Here is an 18,010-nt window from a genome sequence, read left to right on the forward strand (position 1 = left end):
CTTGATTAGCATAATTTGTATCATTACCCTTTGTAAATATCCTGAAACTTTACAATTACATTAACATAGTGGTCTGGTTGCTGCTAAAAGAAAATAGAGGTGCCTGGAGGTCTGATTTCCCACCTCAGTAGCCATTTGAAAAGTAATGTATGACTACTTTTCCTGAGTGAAGAATCATACTGGCATGAGGTTTTCACTAGAAGATTTCTTGTGATGTCTGATTGGTTGTAAATACAAAATGGTGCTGACCTGATATCCAATATGACCACAGTGGCCATCCTTAAATTTTTCTTATCACTATGAATGAAAATTAATATTTCAAAGTGAATTTCACAGAAGACTTCTTAACATGTCTTTTTGATTTTGAATGAAAATGGTGCTACATGCATATCAAATATCGACAACACAGTCACCATCTTGAAAATATTATTATTGTTCTTTCTGCTGGGATGTTTGTGTAAAAATGGTTGTTTTTATCAAATGAATTCTTGTGATGTCTAGTTGCTCAGAAATGTCAATGCTGCTTTTCAGACATTATATCAATGTGACCATCTTGAAAATCTTGCTTTTGATTGCCTTCTTGAATGGATGGTTTTTTCTATAAGAGTTGTCTTCTATTTAATCTTAAATGGAAATGGTTTCAGGATGATGTCCAATATGACCACCATGATATACATCTTGAAGATCTTGTTATCATTACCCCTTGGAAATTTGGAGGCATAAGTCTTTAAAGGTCTTGTTGGTCTTGCTATAAGCACCAGGGATGTTTGTTTAGAAATTGTGTTTATCCAAACATTGATTCACATATTTTATATATTTCAAACTGCCTCAAGATATAGGCGTTTTAAATTTTAAAACTATAGAATATAAATCATTTTTTTTTTAAAGAGAGGAAGAAAAAAGATATGCATCATTGGTTTCAATCATATTGGATGAGTATAAATGGTTTGACAATACATATTGTGAATAAATTAAACATGTAGCATCTACTTCATGGCATGTAATGTACAATTGAATTGTGATATTCATTTTCCCTTGTCATTATTTTTAAATGTTTATATCAAAACTGAATTCCAATTTATACCTAAGACACGAGTGGATTTAATAACAAAACTTGTATATATGAGCAGAAATACCATCTTTTATTGTGAATTTAATTTTGAATCATCACAATGTAAACGAAATTAAGATATAGATTACATTGCCCACACATTTTGTGTCATAGTTTGATGTCAAACGTATACCAGAACCTGTACAATGCCAGTACACATTGTGTCATAATTTTATATATTAGTACAACAAATGTCAAATCTATAACACAAACGGTAAGTTAAAATGTGATTTGTTCTAATTTCAGGAACAATCTGCCGATATTGATGCTTGTAAGTATTATACATTAATATTGGTCATAATAGTACTTTTCTTATACAGCCTAACCACACCAGTTGGATTCACCTGGCTAGTAATCAATGCTTCTTATACAGCCTAACCACACCAGCTGGATTCACCTGGCTAATAATCGGTGCTTCCTATAAAGCCTAACCACACCAGTTGGATTCACCTGGCTAGTAATCGGTGCTTCCTAGAAAGCCTAACCACACCAGTTGGATTCACCTGGCTAGTAATCGGTGCTTCCTAGAAAGCCTAACCACACCAGTTGGATTCACCTGGCTAGTAATCGTTGCTTCCTATAAAGCCTAACCACACCAGTTGGATTCACCTGGCTAATAATGGGTGCTTCCTATAAAGCCTAACCACACCAGTTGGATTCACCTGGCTAATAATCGGTGCTTCCTATAAAGCCTAACCACACCAGTTGGATTCACCTGGCTAATAATCGGTGCTTCCTATAAAGCCTAACCACACCAGTTGGATTCACCTGGCTAATAATCGGTGCTTCCTATAAAGCCTAACCACACCAGCTGGATTCACCTGGCTAATAATCGGTGCTTCCTATAAAGCCCAACCACACCAGCTGGATTCACCTGGCTAATAATCGGTGCTTCCTATAAAGCCTAACCACACCAGTTGGATTCACCTGGCTAATAATCGGTGCTACCTATAAAGCCTAACCACACCAGCTGGATTCACCTGGCTAATAATCGGTGCTTCCTATAAAGCCTAACCACACCAGCTGGATTCACCTGGCTAATAATTGGTGCTTCCTATAAAGCCTAACCACACCAGTTGGATTCACCTGGCTAATAATCAGTGCTTCCTATACAGCCTAACCACACCAGTTGGATTCACCTGGCTAATAATCAGTGCTTCCTATAAAGCCTAACCACACCAGCTGGATTCACCTGGCTAATAATCAGTGCTTCCTATCAAGCCTAACCACACCAGCTGGATTCACCTAGCTAATAATCAGTGCTTCTTATAAAGCGTAAATGTACCAGATGGATTTCCCCCTGGCGCATAATCAACACCACACCAGTTTGATTTCCTCTGGTTTTTAATCAGCCTTTTCGTACCAAGCCTCAACACACCAATCAGACCTTTCCTTCATTCATAATTAGTTTTCCACATCAGGCCTAACCGCATCATTTGGATTGCCTATGGTTCATAATTAGTTTTCCACATCAGGCCTAACCACACCATTTGGATTGCCTATGGTTCATAATTAGTTTTCCACATCAGGCCTAACCACACCATTTGGATTGCCTATGGTTCATAATAAATCTGTCCATATCAAGCCTAACCACAGCATTTTGATCTCACCTTGTTTATGATAGGTTTTTTCTTCATATAAGCCCAGCCACAACAGTCAAACCTCCCCTGGTTCATAATATGCTCTTCATATCAAGCCTAAAAACATCATTCAGACCTCCCCTGGTTTATAATAATTAGGAATTCGTATGACTTTACTCTTCTTTCAGTCAGGATCATTTTCTTTCTTGTATGAAATTTGGATTGTTATAAGCTATAATTTTGAGTGACTATGATCTGTTCTTTGATGAGTGTTACACCTTGGTTGAGATATGAGGGGCACATTATGTGTACCTTTGTCTCATTAATTAGTTAATTGTACAACATGGTAATTTTTTTAAATATATGGGGACACTGGCAGTTTCATGTGAGAGAAGCTTCCCTTGAACTGATCAAGGTGAGGTACTGATCAGGGTCATCTCTGTTTTTGTTTCACCAGCAGTGAATGAACATTGTATAACTATCATCTTTTCTTGAACAGGATTTATCTTCCCTTCAGTTAATATTGCAGTAAGCCAGAACTTACATAATGATTATCTGTTCTTGATCAGGACCATCTTTTAGTCTTGCCTGTAATGAATATTCATCTGGGTATCCAGTGTACATTTTAGGGGTAAAGAATTTTATAAATATATCTTGCTTTTATCACTGGTTGACCATCAGCAATTGCCAGGTCAAATTAAAACCCGGAAAAAATCAATGATGCAAACATTTTACAGCAAATAACAAATTTCTATACCTTGATTTATACCCATCTACTCCGGTGGCCTAATGGTTAGAGAATCCGCCTCAAATGTGGGATGTCACGGGCTCGAACCCCGGCTGATTCGTACCAAAGACTTTAAATAATGGTAGTAAAGCTGCCTCACTAGGTGTTCAGCATTAACAGGTCAGTGTTAGTACTGGTCGGCCTGGTGCCATGATAATGTGACTCGGTGGGGCATGATGCTACATGTCTGCGGCATAATGGTCTACTGCTATACATCCAAAATTACACACACACATTAAAAATATGCATCCCTTGTGCATTACATAATTGATATGAGTTAAATTTTGAAAACCCAGTAATTTTGAGATATTTTAAATGATGATTGTATGATATTAGCACTTACATGGTCCTTTTTAAATAAAAGGCTTGCCACATCATCTGCACACAAAGAACTTTAAGCTTAGCCCTACCAAACCAAAACATTTCTGTGTAACACTAACATAGTGTCACTAACAGTTTTTTAAGTCCAAGTATGTGTATCAGACAAGCAACCATTTTTTTACTTCACTCAAATGATCTATGTTTTAGCACTAAGTTTGTGTGACCCTGGTGCGTGTTTGTCATGACAGCGTGTGAATGAGTGAGTGATCTATCAGTGCATAATGTGCATGAAGGGGACGATAACATCGATTGCCATACACTTACCAAATGCCCCAGGCGCATTTCATATAGTCTCTGGAATAACGACACCTTTTTCATTGTGTCTACGCCTATGGTGGTGAATACAATTTGCGAGAATTGTTATATCTGAATGCTATTGGTCTTCATCTGTAATTTTTGTGGTTTAATTGTTTATCCGTCATCCTCCATCCTGTCATGGCCCCACATCAGGTATCATTGTGAGCTGGGTGTTGTACAGAAGAAACGAACACAGTGCCATCGGGTTGTGGGATTTATTTAGCGAGAGTGATATGAGACAAAAGAAAATCAGGGGAAACAAACAAAACCACAAACACTCTAAACATTCACATATAACATGCACCTTGTGCACTGATCGATCACTCACTCATGACAAACACGCACCTGGGTCACATGAGGATATGTCTTAGTTTTGATTGGCATGGTGCTTTACAACACAGGAACACAATTAGGTTATTTAGTACCAAGGCAGTTGAAGTAAACACACCACGATATAGCTAACCCAGGGAGGTCTGACGGTAGGATTATGGCATGCTAACAACTAAGCCACCGTGGCTTTGCAAGGGTGATCCAGAGTTCTGGATTCTTCTGGTTCACCTTAATAGCAGTATGAAATTGCATAATTCAGTTGGGAAATATTCCTCTCAGAAAAGTATTAGTACCTTATTGGAAACCACAGACACTGAGACTGATGACCATTACATCACATCACCAGGTTGCCATTTAATATCTATCTATACTCTGCTATTTAAAGGAACTGGGTCAGATCATCTACTCTTCAGAATGGAAGATGCGGATTTAGTTTAGACATCATTTGGATTTGAATTATTAGATTTGTGACAATGGAGGCTTCAACAAGTCAGATATATGTTTCAGTATCGATTTATATGGTATATTTCGAGGTTTAGAAAGGTCATCGGTAGTTGATAATGTTGCATCACTAACATGATGGTGAATTAGTCATATCAAGAATTAAAGATAATATAAGATTTATTCAATGTTGGCATGATTTAAAATAACAGTTCAACATAAGTTTAGTTAACTGTTACAAACATTACATAAAACAAATGAGTCATTACAACAAGGATGATTTGCAAGACATACAAATAACGTGTGTATATATATATATATATATATATATATATATATATATATATATATATATATATATATATATATATATATATATATATATATATATATATTGTGTTGGACAAAATACAGCCCATAACTTGCCGACACAGGCAGACTCAGATCTAGTATTAAGGGAGCAATTGTCAACAAATAGGAGATCAAGAACAGTCACTTACAATAACTTCATCTTTGCTTGTCCGGTATCTGACCTTGATTTCAGTATCCAAGCTGCAGATGGCATCCGTGTGCATGACAGAAAACGTTATACTAAAGAGAATTGGAGTTCGCATGCAAACTCCCATGACTCCATTGGTGACGGGAAAAATTCAAAGAACTTCCAGTGATGCAACTAATTTACATGAAAACTAACTTATATTGACAACCACATGATCTTCCAGAGGTAACAGTGACTGTATCATGTGATGTTGTCAGTTCAACACATGTTATGTGCAGTTTGGAGTTATCCATGTGGCATTTATTCTAGATTTGACAAGCTGCAAGCACCATGCATGTAGTCCTTCGCCCTTTTCTAAAGTGACATGGACTCTGGAATCTTAGGCAGGATTTCATGACATGGCAAATCAGCAGAGTTCTGGTGAGGATTTAACTTAACTATTGAAAGCAAGTACATGGCCTGATTGTTCTCACAAAACTGTGCTTAATTTATGCTTCATCGAGTTGACAGTTTTTACATCTTTTTATTCCAGGGGTATTGTTTCCTAACCCAAATTGACTTGAAGTGTTCAATCAGTTTCTGTGCATTATGGCATTGCTGACTTTTGATGGCATATAACCTGATACATGTATTTTGGCTATTGACAGCTGGTTTGTTACCTTCTCAGCTTCTATCAGCATTGCACGATCAGTAAGAGATGCTGATTTCCACTTTGTGCATTGAATCAGTTGATATCTGATTATTGATTCAGAATAGTGCTGACCATCTTTGTAAGATCTTTTCTTTGTCATTGAGTAGTGTGGTTCTTTCAGCACTCAGTATTGGAGATGTTTCTGATGACAGTATCCAGGTTATTGTCTTCAAAGTGCCAAAGAAGTTCATTATATCAGTCAAGCCTGCACATAACTGAATTTTGTCTTCCTTGTCGCTCAGCATGGATCTTGCAGTTTTCTGAGTTTGCTTTAGATATTCTTGCTGATGTTATTGAATATGCCTTCTTATGTGAGATAGTGCTGTCATGTTGGAGCATTACTTCTGATTCAGTGTTTTTGTATGCCCGCTTCATTCACATGAGACAGATCATGTTTCGTTGTGGTGGAATTGAATTTTGGATACCACTGATTACAGATTAGCTTTTTTCATCAGATATAAAGAAAAGATTTCAGACACTATCTGTCACACTATTACAGAAGGTAAATCATGTTTCTGCAGCAACAAAATGGCTAATTTTCACACATCAAGCTAATAAGTGGCTTTAAACTGCTCTCAAGATAAAAAAATTGCACATTGGATTTTGACATATATGTATTGAAAATTGTTACTTTCATTGCACTAGGGTACAGGGACAACATACAAGATAGTAAATTAATATATGTTAGTAATTTATCTGAATATATGACGAAATTGTCTTACAGTAGAGCTCATGTGTATTTTCGGGTGCCCACGCAATGTGGTGGTGGTGTAGAGAGAGAGTGGAGAGGATTAAGGAAAAAAAACTTCACCATCTCTCCATGCATCCTGACACAGTGGCTGTGGTTGCTTGCGGAGAATTGCTCTGCGTACTGCGCTTCCTCATGGAGTCATTGAGGATGACCACCAAGGAGTGGACATGATCTCTATCAAATGTGTATGACCCCTGCAAGCATGTTCTTTAGAAGTTGAGAGAGATAAAGAGAGACAGATGCCAGTTAATATACATCATTATTAGATGATTGCATACGTACCAGTTCATACGAATACTATGTAATATGTATGATGCCAAATATAATTTTAGATAGAATTAATATATTCACAATACCTCGAAAACTGTACAAATACTACTGTAGTGTTTTTATTTAGAAAAGGCTGATTAACGAATCAAGTTTATGATTTTACTTTATTCAAAGAACTGTTAACAAAAGTGCGCACAGACTTTACGAGAACTCTTTTGATCTTCTCTTGAACAGTGCCAAGTTATGCTACTGTTTAAACATGAAAAGTAATCCTTTGAGGTACGTACATTTAAATTCGAGATGACAGCCGCTTCCGTTTGAAAATAGCATTGAATGCACACTTAAAAGCGAACAACATGTTTAATCCTTGAAAAGTAATGACCCAGCCACGTGGGTGAATATACGAATAGACAGCTACAAACTTGAATTCAATTCTGACTGCATTTATACTGCATGGGACTAGTCATTTAATTCATGGTTCTTTCTGACTGGGCACATTTTTAAAATCCTTTCGTTCATCAAAATATAAACTTTTCAAATAATATAACTCTTTGGAAACTTAAATGGTCTCTCCCTAAAAAAGAATTATCTTGATTGGATGTTCAGAAGAAAATAACAAGATAGTAGACTTTCTGAATACAATTATAAAAACTAGCATCAGTTGACTATGTCATTTTCAGTATAGGAAAGATACATTTCTAAAACGAAGCTATCTGACTTGGTGCCTTGTGATTTACAGCTCAAATTATTGTTTTGTCATTAACATCTGAAGTTTGGTACTTGTTTCTAATTAACCTGACCTTAGCGTATTGTTGAAATGAATAATAATTGTCAGATCTCAAATGTTCAACAAATTTAAGGCGTTCTGTGTGGTTCTATCCACAAGTGTCCTTTTATTTGATCGTTCTTGTAAGGAAACATATGTAAACAGTTTTAATTCATGATAGAAAAAATAGTCAGCCATATAGAAATGATGTGTCAATAACCTAATCATAATCTTGATCCAAGACGTTTAATTATTTCAATTATTTCAATGCGGTTTCCTGTTTGTGACTACTCAAGCATTTGGCCATTCATTGGAAGATATGGGATTGATTTTTTCTTTTGAATATTTACTTTGGAACTATTTGGGATTAATGTTCGGTAAGAAAAATACCCAACATTTATTTTTCCTTAAATGAAGACACTTTAATATTTCCATTCTTTACCAACAACTGTCCATCTAATGTCTGTCATCCCAATGTTTGTCTTTCCAATGTATTTACTTCCAATAGCTGATTAATCACTCAGTCACATGTTACCAATGTCTCTCCTTCCAATGTCTGTCATATCAGTGTCTATCCTTCACATGTATGTCATACAAGTGTCTGTCCTACCATTGTCTGTCCTTCATATGTCTGTCCTACCAGGGTATGTCCTTCATATGTCTGTCCTACCAGTGTTTGCCCTTCATATGTCTGTCCTACCAGTGTATGTCCTACCAGTATCTGTCCTACCAGTGTATGTCCTTCATATGTCTGTCCTACCAGTGTATGTCGTTCATGTGTCTTTCCTACCAGTGTTTGTCCTTCATATGTCTGTCCTACCAGTGTATGTCCTTCATATGTCTGTCCTACCAGTGTCTGTCCTTCATATGTCTCTTCAATGTCTGTCCTACCAGTGTATGTCCTACCAGTGTCTGTCCTTCATATGTCTGTCCTACCAGTGTCTGTCCTTCATGTGTCTTTCCTACCAGTGTTTGTCCTTCATATGTCTGTCCTACCATTATCTGTCCTTCATATGTCTCTTCAATGTCTAACTTACCAAATAATGTCATTTCAATGTCCGCATTACTAGAGCCTACTTCTCACAGCAGTCCCACCTTTAGATATAATATCAACCGATTTAAACGTGCTTCTGATCCTGAAAAATAAATTGATGTTATGATGATATCATAGATATACATAGTCCCTAAATCATGTCTATCGCTGGTTTGGTTTATAAATAAACGAAAATATATACTTCATAACCGTATCCATGATCTGTTTAGGTTAGACACATTTCAAAAGTGTACATGCATATAAATCATTTAGAAGATGCACTTAGTTGTAAATATTTTCAAAGATGTTCCTAGTCCATAAAGCATGTCAATCATCTTTGTAGCTTATATTATAATTCATTTCATTGATGTACCTAGTTCTAATTCCAATTGTTTATTGTTTATAAAATGACCAAGCTTTGGACACAAACGGTCACATGATACTGATCTGGAATCTTTTACATATTGGTAAATTCTCCAGACTACTTTTGGTTCCCTGTTTTAGGTTATTTGATGTGAAGCTTTGTTAATGCAAATGTCTTGCACTACACTAATAACACAACAATAAACCTGACTCACCCATCCTGGTGATTTATGATAAAACTTTTCAAATATCCAAATTAACTCGCCCATTTGAAGTCGAAACAATATATTTGCACAGGCCTTTCTGCACCCCAGATGCTCAACCCTTTTGCCACAGAAAGCATGTGGTAGGCTTTATAAACCAATCTTTAGAAATTATTGCATTTGTTTAGATCATATGTTTCACTAGCTGTTATCAAAGTTCAGGGTCATGTAATGAGCAAGAGTGGGATTTGCTTTGAAAGATCGAAATGCATAGAAAGGAAAAAAAAAATAATGCTAAAAGAACGTGTGCTATATGCAACCATAATGTTGATTAATAAATGATCAGGAAGGTTTATGCAAGTAGAGTTCTTTGGATCATTGGCATTACCCGCCCTGACACTCTACCCTATCATACTGTACAAAGTATAGAGTCGGCTATTGTTGGCTAGCAAAGACGGGAATATATATTCATGTGCAGTGAAGAGGCTAATGAAGGAAAACTAAGAGCTACCAAAAAGTGAATGCTTTCTTCATGCGATCCTCTGATATGATGACAGAAAGGAATACAATTGAAATTAAAAGAATTAAATAATCATTGTTTAGTATTTACTGATGTGTAAATTGCTACTTAATCACTCGCAATGTTAACATAAAGTCCTTCAGACATTGTTTACTCTGTGTGTGTGATTAAGTCAGATTCACGAACTGATAAATACCCAACCATGATTTGTTAATCCTATAATACATTTTTTGGAAGATGTTCTTAGTCCATAAACTATGTCCATTATGTGAATAGGTTAGACATTATTTCTGAGATGTACATGGACAATCAACCGGGTACATCACCTAAGTGTCAGCAATAACTTATTTCAAAGATGTGTTTTGTTACCAGGTTTGTCATTGTTTACCAATGTCTGTCCTTTCAGTAGTTGATTTAACCATCAGTAATTCTGTATCAAGATATGTCCTTACAGCGGTTGATTCATCCATTAGTCATGCTGTACCATTGTCTGTCCATCCAATGGTTGATTCATCTATAAGTCATCCTGTACCATTTTCTGTCCATCCAATAGTTGATTCATCTTTCAGTCATGTTGTACCATTGTCTGTCCATTTAGTACTTGATTCATCCATTAGTTATGTTGTACCATTGTATGTCCATCCAATACTTGATTCATCTATCAGTCATGCTGTACCATTTTCTGTCCATCCAATAGTTGATTCATCCATTGGTCATGCTGTACCATTGTCTGTCCATCAAATAGTTGATTCATCCATTAGTCATGCTGCACCATTTTCTGTCCATCAAATAGTTGATTCATCCATTAGTCATGCTGTACCATTGTCTGTCCATCTAATGGTTGATTCATACATTAGTCATGCTGTACCATTGTCTGTCCATCCAGTACTTGATTCATCTATCAGTCATGTTGTACCATTGCCTGTCCATTCAGTACTTGATTCAACTATCAGTCATGTTGTACCATTGTCTGTCCATTCAGTACTTGATTCATCTATCAGTCATGTTGTACCATTGTCTGTCCATTCAGTACTTGATTCATCCATTAGTCATGTTGTACCATGTTATGTCCATTCAGTACTTGATTCATCTCTCAGTCATGCTGTACCATTGTTTCTCCATCTAATAGTTGATTCATCCTTTATTCATACTGTTCCATTGTCTGTCCATCCAATGGTTGATTCATCTATCAGTCATGATGTACCATTGGCAGCCCTTCCAATGGTTGATACGTCCGTCAGTCATACTGTAACCATTGCTTGTCCTTCCAGTACTTGATTCCTGCATCATTCATGTTGTAGCAATGTATGTCCTTCCAATAGTTGATTCATCTATCAGTCATGCTGTACCATTGGCAGTCCTTCCAATGGTTGATGCATCTATCAGTCATAATGTAACCATTGTTTGTCCTTTCAGTACTCGATTCCTGCATCATTCATGTTGTGCCAATGTATATCCTTCCAGTAGTTGATTCATCCATGGGTAATGCTGTACCATTGTCTGTCCATCCAATAGTGGATCCATCTATCATTCATTCCGTACCAATGTTTGTCCTTCCAGTACTTGATTCCTGCACCATTCATGTTGTACCAATGTATGTTCTTCCAATAGTTGATCCATCCTGTACCATTGGCAGTCCTTCCAATAGTTGATCCATCCATAAGTCATGCTGTACCATTGCCTGTCCATCCAAAAGTTGATTCATACATTAGTCATGCTGTGCCATTGTCTGTCCATCCAGTACTTGATTCATCTATCAGTCATGTTGTACCATTGTCTGTCCATTCAGTACTTGATTCATCCATTAGTCATGTTGTACCATTGTATGTCCATTCAGTACTTGATTCATCTCTCAGTCATGCTGTACCATTGTTTCTCCATCTAATAGTTGATTCATCCTTTATTCATACTGTTCCATTGTCTGTCCATCCAATGGTTGATTCATCTATCAGTCATGATGTACCATTGGCAGCCCTTCCAATGGTTGATACGTCCGTCAGTCATACTGTAACCATTGCTTGTCCTTCCAGTACTTGATTCCTGCATCATTCATGTTGTAGCAATGTATGTCCTTCCAATAGTTGATTCATCTATCAGTCATGCTGTACCATTGGCAGTCCTTCCAATGGTTGATGCATCTATCAGTCATAATGTAACCATTGTTTGTCCTTCCAGTACTCGATTCCTGCATCATTCATGTTGTGCCAATGTATATCCTTCCAATAGTTGATTCATCCATGGGTAATGCTGTACCATTGTCTGTCCATCCAATAGTGGATCCATCTATCATTCATTCCGTACCAATGTTTGTCCTTCCAGTACTTGATTCCTGCACCATTCATGTTGTACCAATGTATGTTCTTCCAATAGTTGATCCATCCTGTACCATTGGCAGTCCTTCCAATAGTTGATCCATCCATAAGTCATGCTGTACCATTGGCAGTCCTTCCAATGGTTGATTCATCCATGGGTCATTTGTATTATTGTCTGTCCTTGCAATAGTTTATTCATTTATCAATCATGCAGTACCACACAAAAAATATACTAGTAATTGCTAAAAATTGGTGTTTATTTTACTAAAAATAAGTAAAATGTTGGTAAAATGTTTTGTCAAAGGGATGAGTAATTGCAAAGAATTCAAAATAATGTTAATGTTTCAATTTTCAAGTTCCATTAGGTTTGTTATTAGCCTTAGAAGCTTCTTTAAGGATACAATAATCTTTTTTGCATGTAAAGTGTAAATATCGTATTCACTTAGAGGGGAAGACGAATTAGGTACGAAATGACACTTCCATTTGTTTAAACGGCATGAACTTTATCATGCAAGCTAGGATGTGCATGTGTATTTTGGAAAGGGTGAAAGCAAATTGATAAAATAGACTTAGGCCTTGTCACAGAAAACCAAATTTTGTAATGAGTGAGTGTATTATTTTTTTTTAAGAGATCAAAATTCATGAGGCGTAATTCTATATGGAATATTGCCAGAATGGGATGGGGTTCTCTCTCTCTCTCTTTCTATCAAAGAAAACAATAATTATATACCAATCAAAATTTTAAGTTAGTATGATAAGAACCGCCAATTACCGGGAGGGTGGGTGGCACTTTGTTTCCTTCTGGCAGCTGATGATAATAACCCTGATGATAAGAAGCATAAGAGTCAGAACAATGGAATTGTATAAATAGTGATCAATGGGTTTTTATTTGCATGTACTTGTATACACATATATAAAAGGAAACAACTGCAGGGAATGATGTTACCTCTTTGCATGGGGCCCCGAGTGGCCGAGTGGTCTAAAGCGCTCACCATTACAGATCACTGACACCTCACCTCTGTCTGCGTGGGTTCGAGTCCAAGGCTCGGCTAGCGTGGATACGTGGGAAATCCTGCCAGTAGCTTCTCGTTGGTCGGTGGTTCTTCCCTGGGTTTTCCAGGGTTCTTCCTCCACCATTAATACTGACTGCCATGTGTACCCTATCTTGTGCTGAAAAATGGCATTAAACCCTAGAACAATAACAACAACAAGAACCTCTTCGCATACATGCAGAAAAGTGAATACTGCCATTATTCATTTACTTATTATTGCCACTTCACAAGCATGCATTGTGATATGCTGTGCATTCTGAGTGATCACTTTGACACCCGCAGCAAAATATAACAGATTAAATAATACTTTGCTTTATTGTGATCTGTATAATAGGTTTGGTAGAAACAAGTAATTGCATGTCCCAAATATTTCAAAAGTGTTATTGGCTTGAGACTCTGATATATGCATTAATGTAAAATCCTACAAATTTGTTGGCTTTTATGAGTGGTTTTCAGTTTGTAAACAAATTACAACGTTTGTAAAAAATAAATAAATGACGTATTCTGTTACATCCGCAGATACACGTCCGCTCTGGCCCAACTGCTTGACATGGCTATGATGCTGCTTGCTTGAATTGGCTATGATCTTGCAGGGGCCCCGAGTGGCCGAGTGGTCTAAAGCGCTCTCCGTTACGGATCACTGCCATCTCATCTCTGTCTGCGTGAGTTTGAGTCTAGGATTCGGCTAATGTGGGTATGTGAGAAAGCTTGCCAGTAGCTTCTCGTGGGTCGGTGGTTCTTCCCGGGGTTTTCCTGGGTTCTTCCTCCACCATTAATACTGGCCGCCATGTATAGCCTATCGTGTGATGAAAAATGGCGTTAAACCCCACAATAACAATAACAATAACTATGATCTTGCTTGCTTGACATGGCTATGATCTTGCTTGATTGAATTGGCTATGATCTTGCTTGCTTGACATGGCTATGATCTTGCTTGATTTAATTGGCTATGATCTTGCTTGCTTGACATGGCTATGATCTTGCTTGCTTGACATAGCAGTGCACTGAGCTGAATGGAATAATGTCATCTCATTAGTCAACTGAAAATGACATATTGCATTTAGAGTTCAACTGATTTTCAGTAGTTACGTGAATGGTCATTATGCTGTTCTCCATGATTCCTGATTTGGATCCAATCTCCGTGATTGTGAACATTGAGATCCTTGATTTGGTCCTCCAAGCATGTATGGCATGTATTTTTGTGTTAATAGTAAATGTATGCATTTCCTTTTTCCAGCAAAATCTTTGTCTGATGCATACAGATTATTAGCAAATAAAATTGAAGAAAAAAAACTACTGACCATTTTAAATGAATCCGTCCAAAACAGTGCATCCTTTTCATTAGCAGGGTAGGTATAGCACATCATATGTGCATTACAACAAAGTTGTTAGTCTTTGTTTCATACAGAACAAGTGAAAAATAAAAATGTAAATGTGTAACTTTTATAAGTGAGAATATCCTCCAGTTTGCTCAGCAGTTTGGACATGCCACTTGGTGTAGATAGTGTGAGGTCCTTAAATAACTCCTCCAGTGTGCTCACAATGTGAACATGCCACTTGTTGAAGATAGTGTGAGGTCCTTAAATAACTCCTCAAGTGTGCTCAGCAATGTGAACATGCCACTTGGTGAAGATAGTGTGAGGTCCTTAAATGAGCATCCTGCCTAGCATGAATGGAATTGCATGCAGTAATAAGCATAAACTGGATCTGGCATCAACTCCTTTATTCAAGGGGATATAATTATTGCCTGACTCTACTTTTAGATTTGTTAATACCTTATTAATTAGCTTGTTAGGGCTAGATTATTGAGGTAGTGATTTAGTTCTCCATCATCTGTAATTATATACACAATAGTTAATTGGATGATTTTCACTTGAGCTATTAAAGATGTCTTTGGCAAAAACAAAGGTAACAGTTCTTGAAAGAATAAAAGTGGTTTCTGTGCATACTAGATTAATGTTTCAATGCATTAGCTTGTAATTCTGGAAAAAAGGCCTGTTGGGTGAAAATATATGTATCGATGAGTCTAAATATAAATATTGTTCACTCCAAATAAAATGACTGATAAGTCTAAATAGAAGCACTGATCAGTCTAAATATGATTAGTGTTCAGTCTAAATATGTATTGAAAAGTCCAAATATAAGCACTGATCAGTCTAAATGTAATTAATGTTCAGTCTAATGATAAGTATTGAAAAGTCCAAATAGAAGCACTGATTGGTCTAAATATAAGTATTGATAAGTCCAAATATAAGCACTGATCAGTCTAAATATTATAAATTAGTGTCCAGTCTAAATATAAGTATTGATAAGTCTAAATATAAGTTATTGTTGTTGTAGGATTTAATACCATTTGTCAGATCAAGATAGGCTATACATGGCAGCCAGTATAAACGGTGGGGGAAAACCCCGGAAAGAACCACTGACCCACAAAAGCTACTGATAAGCTTTCTAACATACCCACATAGGCCAAATCCAAGACTCGAACCCACGCAGACACAGGTGAGATGGCAGTGATCCTTCTTAGTGAGCGCTTTAGACCACTCAGTCGCTGTGGGCTCTCTCTAAATATAAGTACTGATCAGTCAAACTATAAGTACTGTTCAGTGTAATTATTTTTCAATCTAAATATAAGTATTGTAAATCAATATATTCCAAGAAATGCCTCAAAAAGGTAAGGCAAATACAGAGAATGATTATAATTTGTTGTTGTTGTTGTTGTTGTTGTGGGGTTTAACGCCATTTTTCAGCACACGATAGGCTATATATGGCGGCCAGTATTAATGGTGGAGGAAGAACCCGCGAAAACCCCGGAAAGAACCACCGACCCACGAGAAGCTACTGGCATGCTTTCTCACATATCTACATTGGCTGAATCTGAGACTCGAACTGGCGCAGACAGAGGTGAGATGGCAGTGATCCGTAACGGCGAACGCTTTAGACCACTCGGCCACTCGGGGCCCCGATTATAATTTGTAATTAACAAAACCTTATTATTCTCAGACTGAAGAAGTATTCATCTAGGGTCTGACAATACAAGTATCAGCCACTGTTGTGGTTGGTAAAACAATGATAAATAGTAAAAACAAATTGCTGTACAGTACATTATTAAAGTCATAGTTTGTTGTAATGTTCCATTATCTAAAACTCATGATTGCATGTACATTTTAATGGGCCATCATCTAAAACTCATGTCTGCATGGAACTGTAAGTACATTTGAATGGGCCAGCTTCTAAAACTCGTGTTTGCATGGATCTGGAAGTACATTTTAATGGGCCATCATCTAAAAATCATGCTTGCATGGAACTGGAAGTACATTTCAATGGGCCAGCTTCTAAAACTCGTGTTTGCATGGATCTGGAAGTACATTTTAATGGGCCAGCTTTTAAAACTCGTGTACATTTTAATGGTTCATCATATATAATGCATGATTGCATGAAAATGGAAATACATTGTGCACCTCATTTTGAAAAATAGGTCCACAACCATGACTTTAATTGTCTGTCAGAGGTACCACGTTTAAGTAGAAGAAATCTTTGCCATCACTTGCAATAAAAAGAATCGTTGGTTGTGGCATGCTGTAAAGAATGAATTTATCTCAGATGTGTCTTGATAACCACCATCATATGAAAAACAATTACTTATTATCATTCATTGTGTAGGACTATTAGAGAATGAATGTACTATATGCCTTGTATGGTACTCACATTGTAGACACAAATTCCCATCATGTCTGTCGATAGGACTATTAAGTACAACATTGTTAATTACCATTAACAGTTCATAGGACTATTAAGTACAAGTGTTATATGCCATTAATAGTTCATAGGACTATTATGTACAACATGTGTTATATGCCATTAATAGTTCATAGGACTAGTAAGTGCAACATGTGCTATTTGCCATTAATATTTCATTGGACTATTACGCACAACATGTGTTATATGCCATTAATAGTTCATAGGACTATTAAGTACAACATGTGTTATTTGCCATTAATAGTTCATAGGACTTTTAAGTACAACATGTGTTATATGCCATTAATAGTTCATAGGACTATTAAGTACAACATGTGCTATTTACCATTAACAGTTCATAAGACTTTTAAGTACATGTGTTATATGTCATTAACAGTTCATAGGACTATTAAGTACATGTGTTATATGCCGTTAATGTTCATAGGACTATTAAGTACAACATGTTTTACATGCCATTAATAGTTCATAGGACTATTAAGTACAACATGTGTTATATGCCATTAATAGTTCATAGGACTATTAAGTACAACATGTTTTATATGCCATTAATAGTTCATAGGAATATTAAGTGCAACATGTGTTATATGCCATTGGTAGTTCATAGGACTATTAAACACAACACTCTAATACTGCCATTCATGGTACTCACATTGCATATTGTAATATCCTATTTCAAACTGGTTCATATGACTATTAAACACAGCACATACATATTATATGCCATTCATGGTTCATAGGACTATTAAACACAAAACATATATATTATATGCCATTCATGGTTCATAGGACTATTAAACACAGCACATACATATTGTATGCCATTCATGGTACTGTCATTGCACACACAAGTTGATGTTACGTTTG

The 18,010-nt window shown here is 36.6% G+C and overlaps 1 protein-coding gene across 2 annotated transcripts in view; it reads left to right on the plus strand.

Annotated features, from left to right (window-relative positions):
* LOC149773266 (uncharacterized) overlaps positions 1–18,010 on the plus strand; it is a 175,393-nt gene that overhangs the window by 80,134 nt on the left and 77,249 nt on the right. For both annotated transcript variants that reach the window (XM_089946537.1, XM_089946536.1), the window contains exon 9: positions 1,358–1,382. In XM_089946537.1, coding sequence (XP_089802663.1) covers positions 1,358–1,382 — 25 coding nt within the window. The remainder of the gene's footprint in view (positions 1–1,357; positions 1,383–18,010) is intronic.

This window comes from Sinohyriopsis cumingii, unplaced genomic scaffold (genome assembly GCF_028554795.1).
Source record: "Sinohyriopsis cumingii isolate HCF-2022 unplaced genomic scaffold, ASM2855479v2 utg000721l, whole genome shotgun sequence".
Taxonomy (NCBI): domain Eukaryota; kingdom Metazoa; phylum Mollusca; class Bivalvia; order Unionida; family Unionidae; genus Sinohyriopsis; species Sinohyriopsis cumingii.